Below are 12,908 nucleotides of genomic sequence, written 5' to 3'. Positions count from 1 at the left end.
TTTTTTTCTGAGAGTGTAGGAATACTCGAGTGACTTTTATACATTTACTGAGTCTATGTGACAACAATGTACTGTTACTGTTTGATATGATTAGATACTGTAACTATTTCACATGCTTTTCTTTTTTTCTTTCTTTCTTTCTTTCTTTCTTTAATTAGTTATTTGTATTTTAATAATGCGCGTGAATCAGTGAGCTAGTGTTCCACACAGAGCCAGAGCTCCAGCTGCACTTTTGATTGGCGTTTATCGAGTGCGTCACGTGACCCACAGAAGCGCATGCCCAAGTTCTGTTCGATGTGTTTAATTAGCTGAAGCTTTATGACTAACAAGACTAGCAGGTGCTGTTCTGTTTCCTCTGACATGAGTCAGCAACCTGTGCTCTTGTTGAGAGTGTGTTTGGGAAGCTGATGAACGGCATCCAAGAATCCTGCATGAATATTTCATTGGAAAGTGGATGCGGCTTTAATTGTGTTTGCGGGTGACGGGGCGCGTGACAATCCCAATACAGTCATCAGAGCAGAACCACAGCAGGAGCCCGACTGACTCACTGCTCCTCATTCATTCATTCCTTCATTCACTCGCAAATGCTCCGTGCGCTATAAAATGCCTTCGAGGAGGGGGATATTGGACTCACGCTTTTAGGTTCTCCCAAGGCTGGATACCAATCATCATTATTTAGTTGATTTAACAACAAAGAGAAATGAAATGATTTCAAGTCATGCTGCCCCTGGCGAATCCGCGTCTGAATCACACAGGTGAGAAGAACTTCATGATATCAACCACAGAGCTTTAAACATGACAAATAGAAATCACAATAGAAATAGTCCATCTGTACATATGAATTATATGCAGTAATTAAATAAAAATGAATATTTCCTTCAAAAAAATAAAAATAAATAAATAATAACAATAATAAGGGATAAAGAAATTCTAATTGGCAAAAACAAAAACAACGCTATTTAAATAAATTATTATTTGTGTATTATTATGCTTCATGCTTCAAGAAGTTTTGCAGATCAATGTAATTGTAAATTGCGGAGTGTTTGAGGCGCTCGACGCAATTCACATTCATTACGCGCTGGCGTCAGAGATCAATTAAATAACATTTACACGGCTCGGTGTCTCATTGTTCTCCTGGTTTCTGCTCGAGGTGTGAGAACAATAAGACTGTGCGGACATGTGGCTTCATGAAGCCCAAACCAGAGCTGCTGTCATCTTTGACCATTGTCAACATCATTAGCTACAGAGACATATTAACTGATGAGTTTATTTCATGCCTTTTGGTATTTGAAAAAAATTTTGAAAATTAATAAATTCTACATATTATTAAGCCTATGGTAAAAATTGCGTTCTGATGGAATGTCTTTAAAAAATATATAATCCAAAACCACCTTCACATTTTTCCTTATACATTTTCATTAGTGACACATTTTCGTAGTGAGAAGAACTATATTATAAATAACACTGTCATATAGGCATGCTAAAAAAACATATTTAAAATGTTGTTCATGATGTTATATTTTGAAAGTAATTAACTACACATTATTTTAGATGAGAAGAATGGAGTGCAACAAATCAATGTTTAGTTGTTTAGAAAGCGGTCAGGCTTTTATTGCTGTCTCATTGTCCATCCGCTGTGTGTGTGTGTGTGTGTGTGTGTGTGTGTGTGTGTCAGCATACTGAGGGTTTAAGAGGGGAGGGCACTTCCTATTCCCCAAGCTGACATTCTCCATCTGCGATTGGCCCATTGGCAAATTTGGACCCTATCGTCGCAGAAATGTGCACTTCATCAGCTCGGTGGAGTTGAGCATCATGACCTAAAGCAGAGGAGATGCTACAGTGACCCGAGTCCTGTGATTCACTCCGGAACCAACACTGACCAGTCTGTTTAATGCTGTTGGGAGGCTTAACCAATGATCTGCGCTTGTGGTGTGAAGCAAGAAGAGGTTGAAGACATCCTGGAGACATGGCTGAAGGTGAGGTCGTGGGTGATCTTCCAGTGGGGGGTCAGTGGAGAGAGAGAGAGAGGGATAAAGAAGAGGGGGTGGGACGGAGCTCCTGCATTGTCTTTCAGATTTGGGGATCTTTACAAAGGACTCTTCCCAGAAGCCCTGGAATATTCGCGTCGTTACCGTTAAAATGTAACCTGTAACCCCAAATCTTTTGTTTGTTCGTTCCTTCTGGCCTGGGTAAAGTAGTTTTGAATTGTTCTGTTTTAGTTGGAGTTTTGAAATGTGGAGGAAAGCCTGAAGCTTTTTCAATTCTTGGGATTTGTTTGGAGGTTGATGGGCGAGATGGGTGAAATGGGCTCGGTTTATGAGCAATATTACACAGGTGAGCGGGTGCACATTTCTGCTTTATGATTAATTACTGAGAGCGCGCACTGATAAATCAACTCTGTGTGTGTGTGACTTAATGATAAAACATAGCGCTTAGAGAGAACTGCATGGGGTGTTTATTTAAAATAATAATAATAATGTCGTTTGATGATCTCTTTATATCACTGATGATTCACATAATTGAGAAGTCGCTGGTTTCTCATGGTTTGACAGCAATATTCCCAGTTTTGAACGCGCGTTTCCCACATTGATTGATTATTGCAATTTAAGACATCTATTTCTTGAGGAAAGTGGAATTCTTCCGTTTTAACTTAAATTACTGTCTTCAAAATCATCGACGAAGTGAACTGAAATGGATTTTCGATGATACCTGTTGAAGACCCAGGTTAGACAGATTGTGCGTTTATTTTTTTATGTAAATAAACCTTTTATTTTGTATCATAAAAGCATGCATTTGGATCGTGTAAACCAAGTGCTGAACAAAGAGAATATATATCTTTGAGAGCGAACATCCATAGAGTCATTCGCTCGTGTTTCGCTCCTAGCTTCTGGCATTTTCTCGCCGAGCGCGTGATGAATTCACTTCATGTCGAAACCGCAGCGTAAGCGTCCACGGGTTCACTCGTTTCGTCCACTTTCGATAGCGTGATATTTTTGTTCGTAGAGTTAGTTGTGATTTTCTTGTTTTTGTGATTCACCAAGGGGGCTGTGCACGGACCGAGGAGGAGGAAGCCGCGAGCTCCGAGGAGGACTCGAGCTCGCTCCGTGGAAGTGGACTCTGTAAATGGTTTAACGTGCGGATGGGCTTCGGCTTCCTGTCCATGACCCACCGGGAGGGCATCTGTCTGGACACCCCCCTGGATGTGTTCGTCCATCAGGTGAGAGCAGTGGATGCTGTCGTTTTTAACGGAGGGTCCCGTGTAAGGCCTTCCTCTGTCCCTGTGTTCCTCTCACGACATAAACACGGGTTACTCTGCTAAATTAAATATTTACAGTATTAGTAGGCTGCATTTATAATTATTTTCTACCTTTTTATAAAGCTATAATTTAATGTTCGGTGTTAATGCATGAACATTAATGCCTGAGTATTTGAACGATGCTAAATCAAAATCTGAATGATTAAAAATGAAGGTTCTTCAGTCGTTCAAAGAAACCTCGTTGTTGTTTTTTTTTTATTTATTATTATTTTTTTTAAGCTGTATAGGGGTTTAGAGCTGGCTGTATGCTGATCTGTTGCGTTTGTGATCTTCAGGTCTCTTGTTGGTTTGTGTGTAGATGGTTTTATTTTTATTTTCTAGGGGTCTGGGAGAATATTTTAGAGTTTTAAATGCTTTTTTTTTTTTTTTTTTTTTTTTGACACCAGGTTGTAAAGCTATTGTTTTGCTTTTAACTGAGACCTTTGTTTATTTAGTTATATAATATGCATATATTGTCCAGTGATTACATTTTTTTTTTATGATTTCAATAATTTGATTATTTGGAAATTTCCCCATTTCTGGTGGTCTTTATAGATGTAGAATGTATGTATTGGACTAAAATGATTTGAAGAGGACAGTAAGCTAAGGTTTGTGTGCTTTTATTTAATATTTATGCAAATAAACAAGCGACTATTATTCTGAACATAGTTTGGGAAGTCAGTTCAAGGGTTTCGATTTTGTATAGGGTGAATACAGAGAGTGGGAAATCTCTGATTTATTTTAAGTATTTTTGGACCCACTTTATATTAAGTGGCCTTAACTACTATGTACTTTTTAATTAATAATTTAGTACATTGTACTTATTGTGTACGTTTTTACATTGTACTTATATTAAAAAAAAAAAAAAACTTTATATTTTATTTTTAATGCCAAATTAGCTTAGCCATTATTTTTAAATGGCTAAAACTCTACACTGTACAGAGGGAAAATGAATAAAATATTCAAGGCAAAAACTTAAATTGAACAGTGGTCCCACTTCACCTTTATTAGGTTTTATCTTTGGTTTGTATTTTAAATGCAGCCCTGTCCTTTCAAATTTCTTCCAAAGATTGGCCTGAAATAGATGGCAAATTGAAAAGTGTCGCTTTATTGTTACTGTGTGTAGATTTGGGTGCTCTCCTGTAAATAAAACCGTCCCAAACGGTGTTTTTTCATGTCATTTATGTTTGGCTCATTATGTACATGTGCTCACAGGTTCAAGTCCTGGCTCAACATGTCCTTGTCTGCACCATCTTATAAATCAAGACAAAAAGCTCAAAAGTAAAACCTCTGACTATTATATCAGATATCACTCAGATTTGTTCTGCAGACGTGCTAAATGTAAAAATCCTTTTGTGGAGTTAGTCCTGAACACTAACCTTCAGCAATAATTCAACAAGCTATTGCCCCAGAACAAGCAGCAAGACGGCAAACAGTGGATCACCTATCACCCTGAGCCAAATGAGCTGCTGCCTCATGGCTTGAGGTCATTGTGTTAAATTACCCAGAGATTAGAGCATCTTGTGGACATACGGTGTCGAGTGATCTCTCTGTCTCGCTCCAAGTAAGAGGTCTTTGGTGTCCTCCAGAATGGCTGTCTGCGAGGATGAACGGAGGGTGTTCGAGCTGAGCACACATTGTCTTTAGGTCTGTTAAACTGAGATGGGAACATCAGCGCAGCATGGCGTGTTTGTTTAGTCCTCTTCATCAACACTTTGTGTTTGGAGGAAGATTTCTTTATGCTTAGGTTGTATGGTTTTGATAACCGTACGGGAACCAGTGCTCAAACCGGAGACTCTTCCTGTGGATATATTGATAATGCTTCGAGTAGGGTGACTGCTGTGGGACCCACCTGGTTAAAAAGACAATGACTGTCATTGTCAAACCCGCAGGAGGAAATCCTGCCTTCCTTAGACTTTAGAGAATCACTGAATGAATGGTGTTTGTGTGCAGAGATCACCGAAAAGAGAGATTTCATAATTAATGGTGAAAAATAGTTGAAAGACATGCTGAGGGAGAATGCTGGGAATGGAGATCAGGAGATTGGAGAAAGGGTGCTGTGGGGGGCGGGGTTATTTGGGGGGAGGGGGTTGTTAGCTGAACTCATTCATAAAAATCTCTGTAGTAAAAGAGTAGGGCGGAGAGGGATGGAGCGGGACGCTTTCAGGAAGCCTTGACGGGGGTTGGGAGGCGCTTTGGCTGATTCCTTTGCCAGCGATCCACCCCCCTCTGAGAGATGAGTGTCAGTTAAACCTGACGTCGTGTGAGAGACGAAGCGTGGACCACCATTGTTTCAAATGATCAGCCTCTTATAAAAACTACATTTTTAAAGGCAGTCAAGGTATTTTTTTCCCCCTTGGGCTCAATGTTAAAATGTGCACAATTAATACAATTTCTAATCATGATTACAATTATGGGTGCCGCAATTACATAATCATTCAAAGTGGCAAGTAATCGTTCATAGTCCAGTTATACTATTCTTTGTGCTTAGATGCGTTTTTCTTTCTACATGTTATCTTGAGGGTTTTTCAGTTAGTGTTTTCAGCTTATTTATTTCCATATAAAAATACAGCATGCAGTTGGCATCAAACAATGGTATAAACATCATAGTGATAATCGTGATAATAATGACAATGACAAATTTAAGGGAATAATCGACAATTATGATTTTTTTTTAATTTTTTTATAATCGTGCAGTCCTAATGATTACACCGTTTGTTTAATTTAACAGTTAGTTTTACTAAATGGACTATGATTTATAAGATATATTTTCCTTGTGGAGCCTGAAATGGCCCGACAATGACAAACATGCCATCCCTCTCAATTTGATCCTTGTTTATGACCTCCAAACACTTTTAAACGAATGCATTATTTGTAAACTAATGGATTGTAATGTATGAATGGGGTAATCTGCTCCTTATGAGTTTTCTGACATGGTAAACTTGCTCGGTAGCGCACCTGGTACAGCATTGCACGTGTGATGTGGACGATGTGCGCTCTAGTGCGAATCCTGTGAAACAAATCCAGATTAAAGGGTTCAAAGATTTGTAGAAACGAGCTCAAATGGCATGCTTGCTTCAGCAAATGTGTTTTAATCTCACGTTTGCTTTTGATAACACTATCAGTGAGGTTTAGGGCAGGTGATGCATTGTTTTCATACAAGAGAGAGCATTAATATTAGAGTGCTGAACACCTGAAATTATATTTTCAAACAGCTGCAAAACATACCACAGCCAATCAATGTACTGTAACAAAATAATAAAACCTTGTCAGATTCATGTTCATTTGTTTCGGTTAAACCTCAATGCATTTTAAGTGATGCATTTTACAGTGCATTTGAAATGTTTACTTTGAAATAGTCACGAACATGCAAGAAGTAATGTCATATCATTTTGCAGAAATGTTTCCACAGACATATATTTGCAGTGAGCCGGAGCTGCTGTTGTTTTAATGAAGCAGTTCCATTATACAAGTAAAACACGTTTTAACTTTATGACTTGCTTTCGTCGATGCTTCACAAGTGTATTCTTCGTATGGACACAAAAAAAAAAAAAAAAAAAAAAAAAAAATCCAATGTGTTCGGGCCACAGTGTTCTTCAAAACACCATCTTTTGAACAAAATGCATGTTTTGAACAACTGCGTGAACGATCTTTACACTTCGTTACACAAGAAACGCAGTCCAGTGTTTTGCTCTGAGAGAATGTGTGGAATTTATGACAGGCCATTAAGAGTTTAATGTTTAAAAGACTAAAAACATTATCCCAAGGAATGTCCTGGCGAGAAGATAAGCAGTTTTATTACAAGCGCTGCTTTTAAGGTGACCGACCAAAGCAAATTGTTCTCCAAACACCAAAGCTGGAGTCAACTTGATGCATGATGATCTTGATGCATGGTTGTTTGTTAAGAGTACAAGCAGAAGGTTGTTTTTAAAGGTAGATATTTTCTCAAGCCCTATTTCCATGCGCCTATAGAGCAAGTATCTCAGGAATGTGATCTTCCCCCACCTTTTCCCACTGCAGACCCTCAGAACTGAGAGTTATTTTGGGGAAGCTCATCTGCCCGTCCCATTCACACCAATAGCTGCATTTCATTGCTTTATATGTTATAGCTGCTAAAATGGTCTGCTGTGATCTCTGAATGTGATGGTAGGCTGTTGATCTGAATATAGTTTTGAGTAACATCATGTCTGCTAAGATGCATTGCATTGTCTGGTTGGATTGTGAACACAGCATGTATCTGCGTTATATCTTGCAGTAGTTTGCCAGTAGGCTGCTAGTCTTGAGTTTCAGAAGCATCCATTGATGGATGCAAATGTTCAACGTTAATTGATAGAGACCTGAGTGTTAAGTGAAGAGGCGGTTTCGAAGGCTGTGTATTGGGGGCAGGGGAGATGCCATTCTAACACTTCTTTCAGGATCGCAAACCTCACGGACAAATGATGATGTTAAAGTGCTTTGACAAAACACGACTCTTAATAAAATGTGTGTCTGTGTAGGTGGCACAAAGTGAGGCTTTGGGTAAAATGTGAAGCTTGATCTATCTAAGGTGTGTTGTATCTGAAGTAATAATTGCATTTTATTGCACTCATACAGCATTTAGTACTGTGAAAAGCACTGTGCAAATCTTTGAATATATTGTAAATATAGTTTTTTTTTTTTATTATGCATATATCACCATGAGTATTCACAATTATAACATTTCATACATGGCATAAAAAGATCTTTACCCAATGCATATTTAATATTAGGTAAATGTATAGTCATGCAAATATTTAAAAACTTCACATTTCTAATGGCAGGAGAAATGAGTTGGTAATCATGAAAACATTTATATTCATAAAGGTATTTACTTATAGATGGATCACAGTATAAATGTGACCCCAGGGCACAAGAGCAGTCACAAGTCTCTGGGGTATATTTGTAGCAATAGTCAAAAATACATAAAATGGGTCACAATTAATGATTTTTCTTTTAAGCCAAAAACATTAGGAAATAAAGTAAAGAACATGTTCCATGAAGATATTCTGTACGTTTCCTACCGTAAATGTCAATGTAATTTTTGATGCGTAATATGAATTGCTAAGATCTTTATTTGGACCACTTTAAAGGTGATTTTCTCACTATTTTTAGATTTTCAAATAGTTGTATCTCGGCCAAATATTGTCCGATCTTAACATACAGTCAACGGAAAGCTTATTCAGCTTTTAAATTCTGTTTAAACCTACATTTTGAAAAATGGACCCTTATGGACCCTATATATATCACATCTCCCCCGTCTCTGCAGAGCAAGCTTCATATGGAGGGCTTCCGCAGTCTGAAGGAAGGAGAAGCAGTGGAGTTCACCTTCAAGAGGTCCTCTAAGGGTCTGGAGTCCTTACGGGTGACGGGGCCCGGTGGGGCGCCATGCGTGGGCAGTGAGAAGAGACCCAAGGGTGCCCAAAAACGCCGTTCAAAAGGAGATCGGTGAGTGTCGTTCACAACATGACCTGGACATTGTGGTTCTTCTGCAAGAACACAGAGATGTCTGAGATGTGTTTTCTTCCCCCACCCTGTGTGTTGGTGACTTGAGCTGCTGGTTTAAAATCTCATGGCTCTGAATGTAGGCACACAGAGTCACCCGCCCCCACGCCGAAGGTTATTGATAAGCTACGTCTGATCGTGCTTGTTGGTTGAATGTGGATCCGGATCGAAGCGAGAGCAGCTTTCACACTTGTGCATGAATGACGGTGATGGCTTTGCTGCAGTTCTGTGAGAGACACCCGATTCAACATGTGCTAACACCACGTCCCTCTCCTGCCGTTTGTCACTGATATTTCATCTCTCTGGGCCCGTGTCTCCTGACGGAGGGGCAGATCCTGTCCATTTAATTAATAACAGATGTAGGTGCCTGAGAAAGGTCAGAGGTGACTGCTGCCATGGCAACCCTGAGGTGTGATGTATGTGGGGGTGCGCAGCAGGGATCAAAGTGCAAAGGTCATGCTACATATTGAAACAAAGAGCCAAAGAGATGCCCCACCTCCTCTACACCACACCTCCTTCCTCCGGCCGATCAATAACCCCCAACAATATCGAGAGCGGATGGCCTTTAATGCACAGGAAGCTTTCATTTAAATGAGTCGCTAACCCAAAATGGTGACTTTTATTATATTTGTAAGTGAAATTCATGCATCGTACTAAACCTTTTCTTAGTAGATGGTGCGTATGTAATAAAGTGAAGTTTAATACAACATTAATATTGCATGTAGTAATATCAGTATTAGGAGTACAGCTTCAGAATACTTTAAATATAACACACATCTTGTGAACCATAATTTCAATTAAGTTATTTGTAAAGCCAATAAATGCTTTCATACCAACCTGGATTTTTTTTATTTTTTAGCAACTTATAAATAATTTGTGAATATTATACTAAACTATTATACTCTATTTGTTTATTTGCATCCTTTTTAGTCATTTTTTTTAGTTTATTTGCATCCATCTCTATTCATCTTCACTCTTCACAAATTCTTCTGAATATCATAAGAGCGAATAAATTATACAATATTATCTTGCATTGAAAATTTGTCTTGGATTCTTTAGTGCGGTTGATGTACTTTGTTATTCTCCTTTAAATTATTTTATAAACAAGACAGGATGATAACAATTGCATGTAAATTAGCTCAGTGACCCATTTTTTTTTTAAGTTTTGGCGCCCTCTAGGGATCTTTGCTGCAAATAACACTTGTTTTCCTGCACTATTGCAGATGCTTCAACTGTGGAGGGCCGAATCATCACGCCAAAGAATGCCAGCTGCCACCTCAGCCAAAAAAGTGCCATTTTTGCCAAAGCATCACCCACATGGTGGCCAACTGTCCAATCAAAGCACAGCAGTTGTCACCGGGATCTCAGGGAAAATCAACAACCTCGACCACAGGAGAAGAGGAGGACATGAGCCACGCCCCCTTTCCTCCCGACAGCTCTGATTAGTCGGGGGAAGGTTGTCAGGGAAACACAACAACCAATCAAGAAGTTTCAACGGAAAGCTGCTTTTGAAACTAACTCAGGTTTTTCTTTTTCTAACAGCAGAAATGAATGTGGCCGCTCACTTTTGTACTTTAGCCAGGAAATTATAAAGCCGGATTAAATTAATATTGAATGTTGTACCACCATCACATCCATCTTCATTTTTGACAGTCGTCAACAAAGATTTGGGATGAAGCAGATATTTCAGATGGATAATCATGAAATAGAGGGCAAATCTCACAAAAACATGTCGAAATCAGAATTTTAAAAGGCATATTTTGCTTAAAATAAAACCTATGTTAGGACTTTAGGACTCACAATTCTCGCATAAAAAGAGGAATTATCATTCAGAGTTTGTTGACTTTAGGATAAAATATTGTGCTTGACCGTTTTCTTGAGATCTGCCACTGAGAGTGTGAAGCCAATGTGTAAGAGAGAGTTTTATTTTCTGCCTTAGCTTTTCGAAGTGTCTTAGATTTGAACCGAAACAATCAAATGCATCATGTTTACAGATGGCAATAAGCCTGGATAGTGGTGAAACTGCTCAAATTCATCACTCTCTTGCTTTTTGACGGGAAACTCATGTAGTCATCCCCCTGTACACTGACGAAACCATACTGACTGAGACTTTTTCTGATTTCAAAATCTGTCCGTGCATATTTGACCTCGGTCTCTCTATATCACCAGTGGGAGTATGTTGACTGCACTGTCATTAGTTAGTTACTATAAGAAAGACACAGTGGCTTTCTTGGATCATTTAATGCTGTGTAATGGTAACAAAGGCTCGCTCTCATTTAAAGATGTGGGGATTGCCTGAAGAAATCGACCAAATCCCTGCTATTTGAAAACCAGAGCCAAGACAATTATAATATTCTTTTTTTTTTCTTATGTAAACGTAACACGAGACACTATATCAGGTTTGTTAAAGCTCATTCCAAGAGGAGATCCTGACTTGATCTCACTTTATTGTAAATAACAACTGTAAACCTTTTTTTATTTATTTGTAGCCGTTCACTCTGACCTCAGACTGTGTTTGTGAATCATTTCCAGGTTTGATAATGTTTTTAACTGTAGTAGGGAGTTGATTGACAGCTGGTGAGTGTAAGCAATGCTGAGAAGGATTTTGTGATGCACTCGTTTTTATTTATGGCCTTTCTTTTCTGAAAACACTGATTTCAAAGTGTTAAACCTCTAAACTAACAGCGCGTCACTGCTCCACAGGTGTTTTTCTGATTGATGTATTTATTTATTTCTAATAATCTGAAGAGGTTTAAGTATGTTATCAGGTGGGAGTAGGTGTTAGTCGTTGAATGTAGTGTTGGGTGGATGGGTCAGTTTAAGGGATGTGAAGGGTTCTTTCTCATTGTATTCTTATGCCATATATTCATACCATTATTGTATATTCTATTATCATTTCAATATTTTATTGTATTGTTTCTTTATTTAACGTGAGAACAAGATGCGTAACTTGTTTTGAATCTATACAAATCTACCTCAGGGTGTGTTGAAATATATTAAATGGACATGTTAACAGAACATTGTCCATTTAAGTGTGTGAGAGAGAAGTGTGTGTGTGTACTTTTATTTTTCTAGGTTTAATGTATTTAATTTCTTGGACATGTTATCGTTTGCCATGTAGCTGCACTGAGTCAGTTTTGGTCAAATGTGTCTGAGTTATTTAAATTTTTTTTGGTTTGGACCGACTCATGAGCGAAATGCAACTGTAATATTGCTCCAGTTGACTTTTTATTATTTTTACTGTAATGTACCCTGAGATTGTTAACTCGGGACTATGTTAATTATTTCTTGTTGGGTTCTAATTAATGAAGAGGATAATCAATGTTGGTGATCTTGATTGTTGTATTATAATAATTGTCATTTTGTGTTGCTCGCTGATGCTTAGGGCTCCAGATGCTGCACAAATATGAAGCCCTTCATGTTCGGTGTCTTGGTGTCGTCATTCAGGTGCGGTCAGGACGCTTTGTTCCACTTTTTGTGATGAAGGCACAAATGTTTAGTGTTCTGGTGACCAAAGAATGTAGCCGCATTGAATATGGCAAACACATATCATGGATCTGGTTTATGGAGTGATCCATGTTGACTGGTTTCAGAGAGCTGTCATGTTCAGGTCATCGTGACAAAGCATGGCAAGAAGGTTGTGCCCAAAAATCTATTGTAGTTTTAACATCGATAACTGCTTTCTAGTGAATAAATATCTTTTTCTGATTATGCTGGCATTGTTTCTTTCACAGGTGGTTTTCTATTGTGTGGCACATTGTACTTGACTACAGGCCATCAAAGATGTAGATGAGCTTGCTTCCCATTCAAAACCCATTCACTAATATATATACATATTATATACATATAACAAACTTTGTAAATTATGGCTGTGATATTAGGAATTTTTTTTTTTTTTTTTTTTTGATAATCGAATGTGAATAATCAAATGAATTCGGTCCCACTTTATATTAGGTGGCCTTAACTACTATGTACTTACATAAAAAAATGAGTACAATATACTTATTGTGTTCATATTGTATTGTAAAACACTTTTGCTGCTATTGAGGTGGGATGGGGTAAGGTTAGGGAGAGGGTTGGAGGTATGGGTAAG

The 12,908-nt window shown here is 38.3% G+C and overlaps 1 protein-coding gene across 2 annotated transcripts; it reads left to right on the top strand.

Annotated features, from left to right (window-relative positions):
• Positions 1-332: 332 nt before the first annotated feature.
• Positions 333-12,526, top strand: lin28ab (lin-28 homolog Ab). 2 transcript variants are annotated; one of them, XM_052534020.1, is made up of 5 exons: positions 333-755; positions 1,676-1,976; positions 3,042-3,217; positions 8,580-8,758; positions 10,039-12,526. In XM_052534020.1, the coding sequence occupies exons 2-5, from the start codon at positions 1,967-1,969 to the stop codon at positions 10,259-10,261; spliced, it is 588 nt and encodes a 195-aa protein (XP_052389980.1). In that variant the 5' UTR covers positions 333-755; positions 1,676-1,966; the 3' UTR covers positions 10,262-12,526. The 2 variants fall into 2 exon arrangements, with proteins under 2 accessions (XP_052389980.1, XP_052389979.1); XM_052534019.1 differs by lacking the exons at positions 333-755; positions 1,676-1,976 and adding an exon at positions 2,072-2,334.
• Positions 12,527-12,908: the final 382 nt, after the last annotated feature.

This window comes from Carassius gibelio, chromosome A19 (assembly GCF_023724105.1).
Source record: "Carassius gibelio isolate Cgi1373 ecotype wild population from Czech Republic chromosome A19, carGib1.2-hapl.c, whole genome shotgun sequence".
In the NCBI taxonomy this organism is placed as follows: Eukaryota; Metazoa; Chordata; class Actinopteri; order Cypriniformes; family Cyprinidae; genus Carassius; species Carassius gibelio.
The sequence above is the reverse complement of the archived record's forward strand: the minus strand, read 5'-3'. Positions and strand labels throughout refer to the sequence as shown.

What these genes read in the sequence shown, in the direction of transcription:
- lin28ab (XM_052534019.1), top strand. Translation starts at nt 2,286, where the DNA reads ATGGGCGAGATGGGTGAAATGGGCTCGGTTTATGAGCAATATTACACA. An exon ending in TTATGAGCAATATTACACAG is followed by an intron (nt 2,335 to 3,041) that starts GTGAGCGGGTGC and finishes TGATTCACCAAG; the next exon opens with GGGGCTGTGCACGGACCGAG. An exon ending in CGCCGTTCAAAAGGAGATCG is followed by an intron (nt 8,759 to 10,038) that starts GTGAGTGTCGTT and finishes GCACTATTGCAG; the next exon opens with ATGCTTCAACTGTGGAGGGC.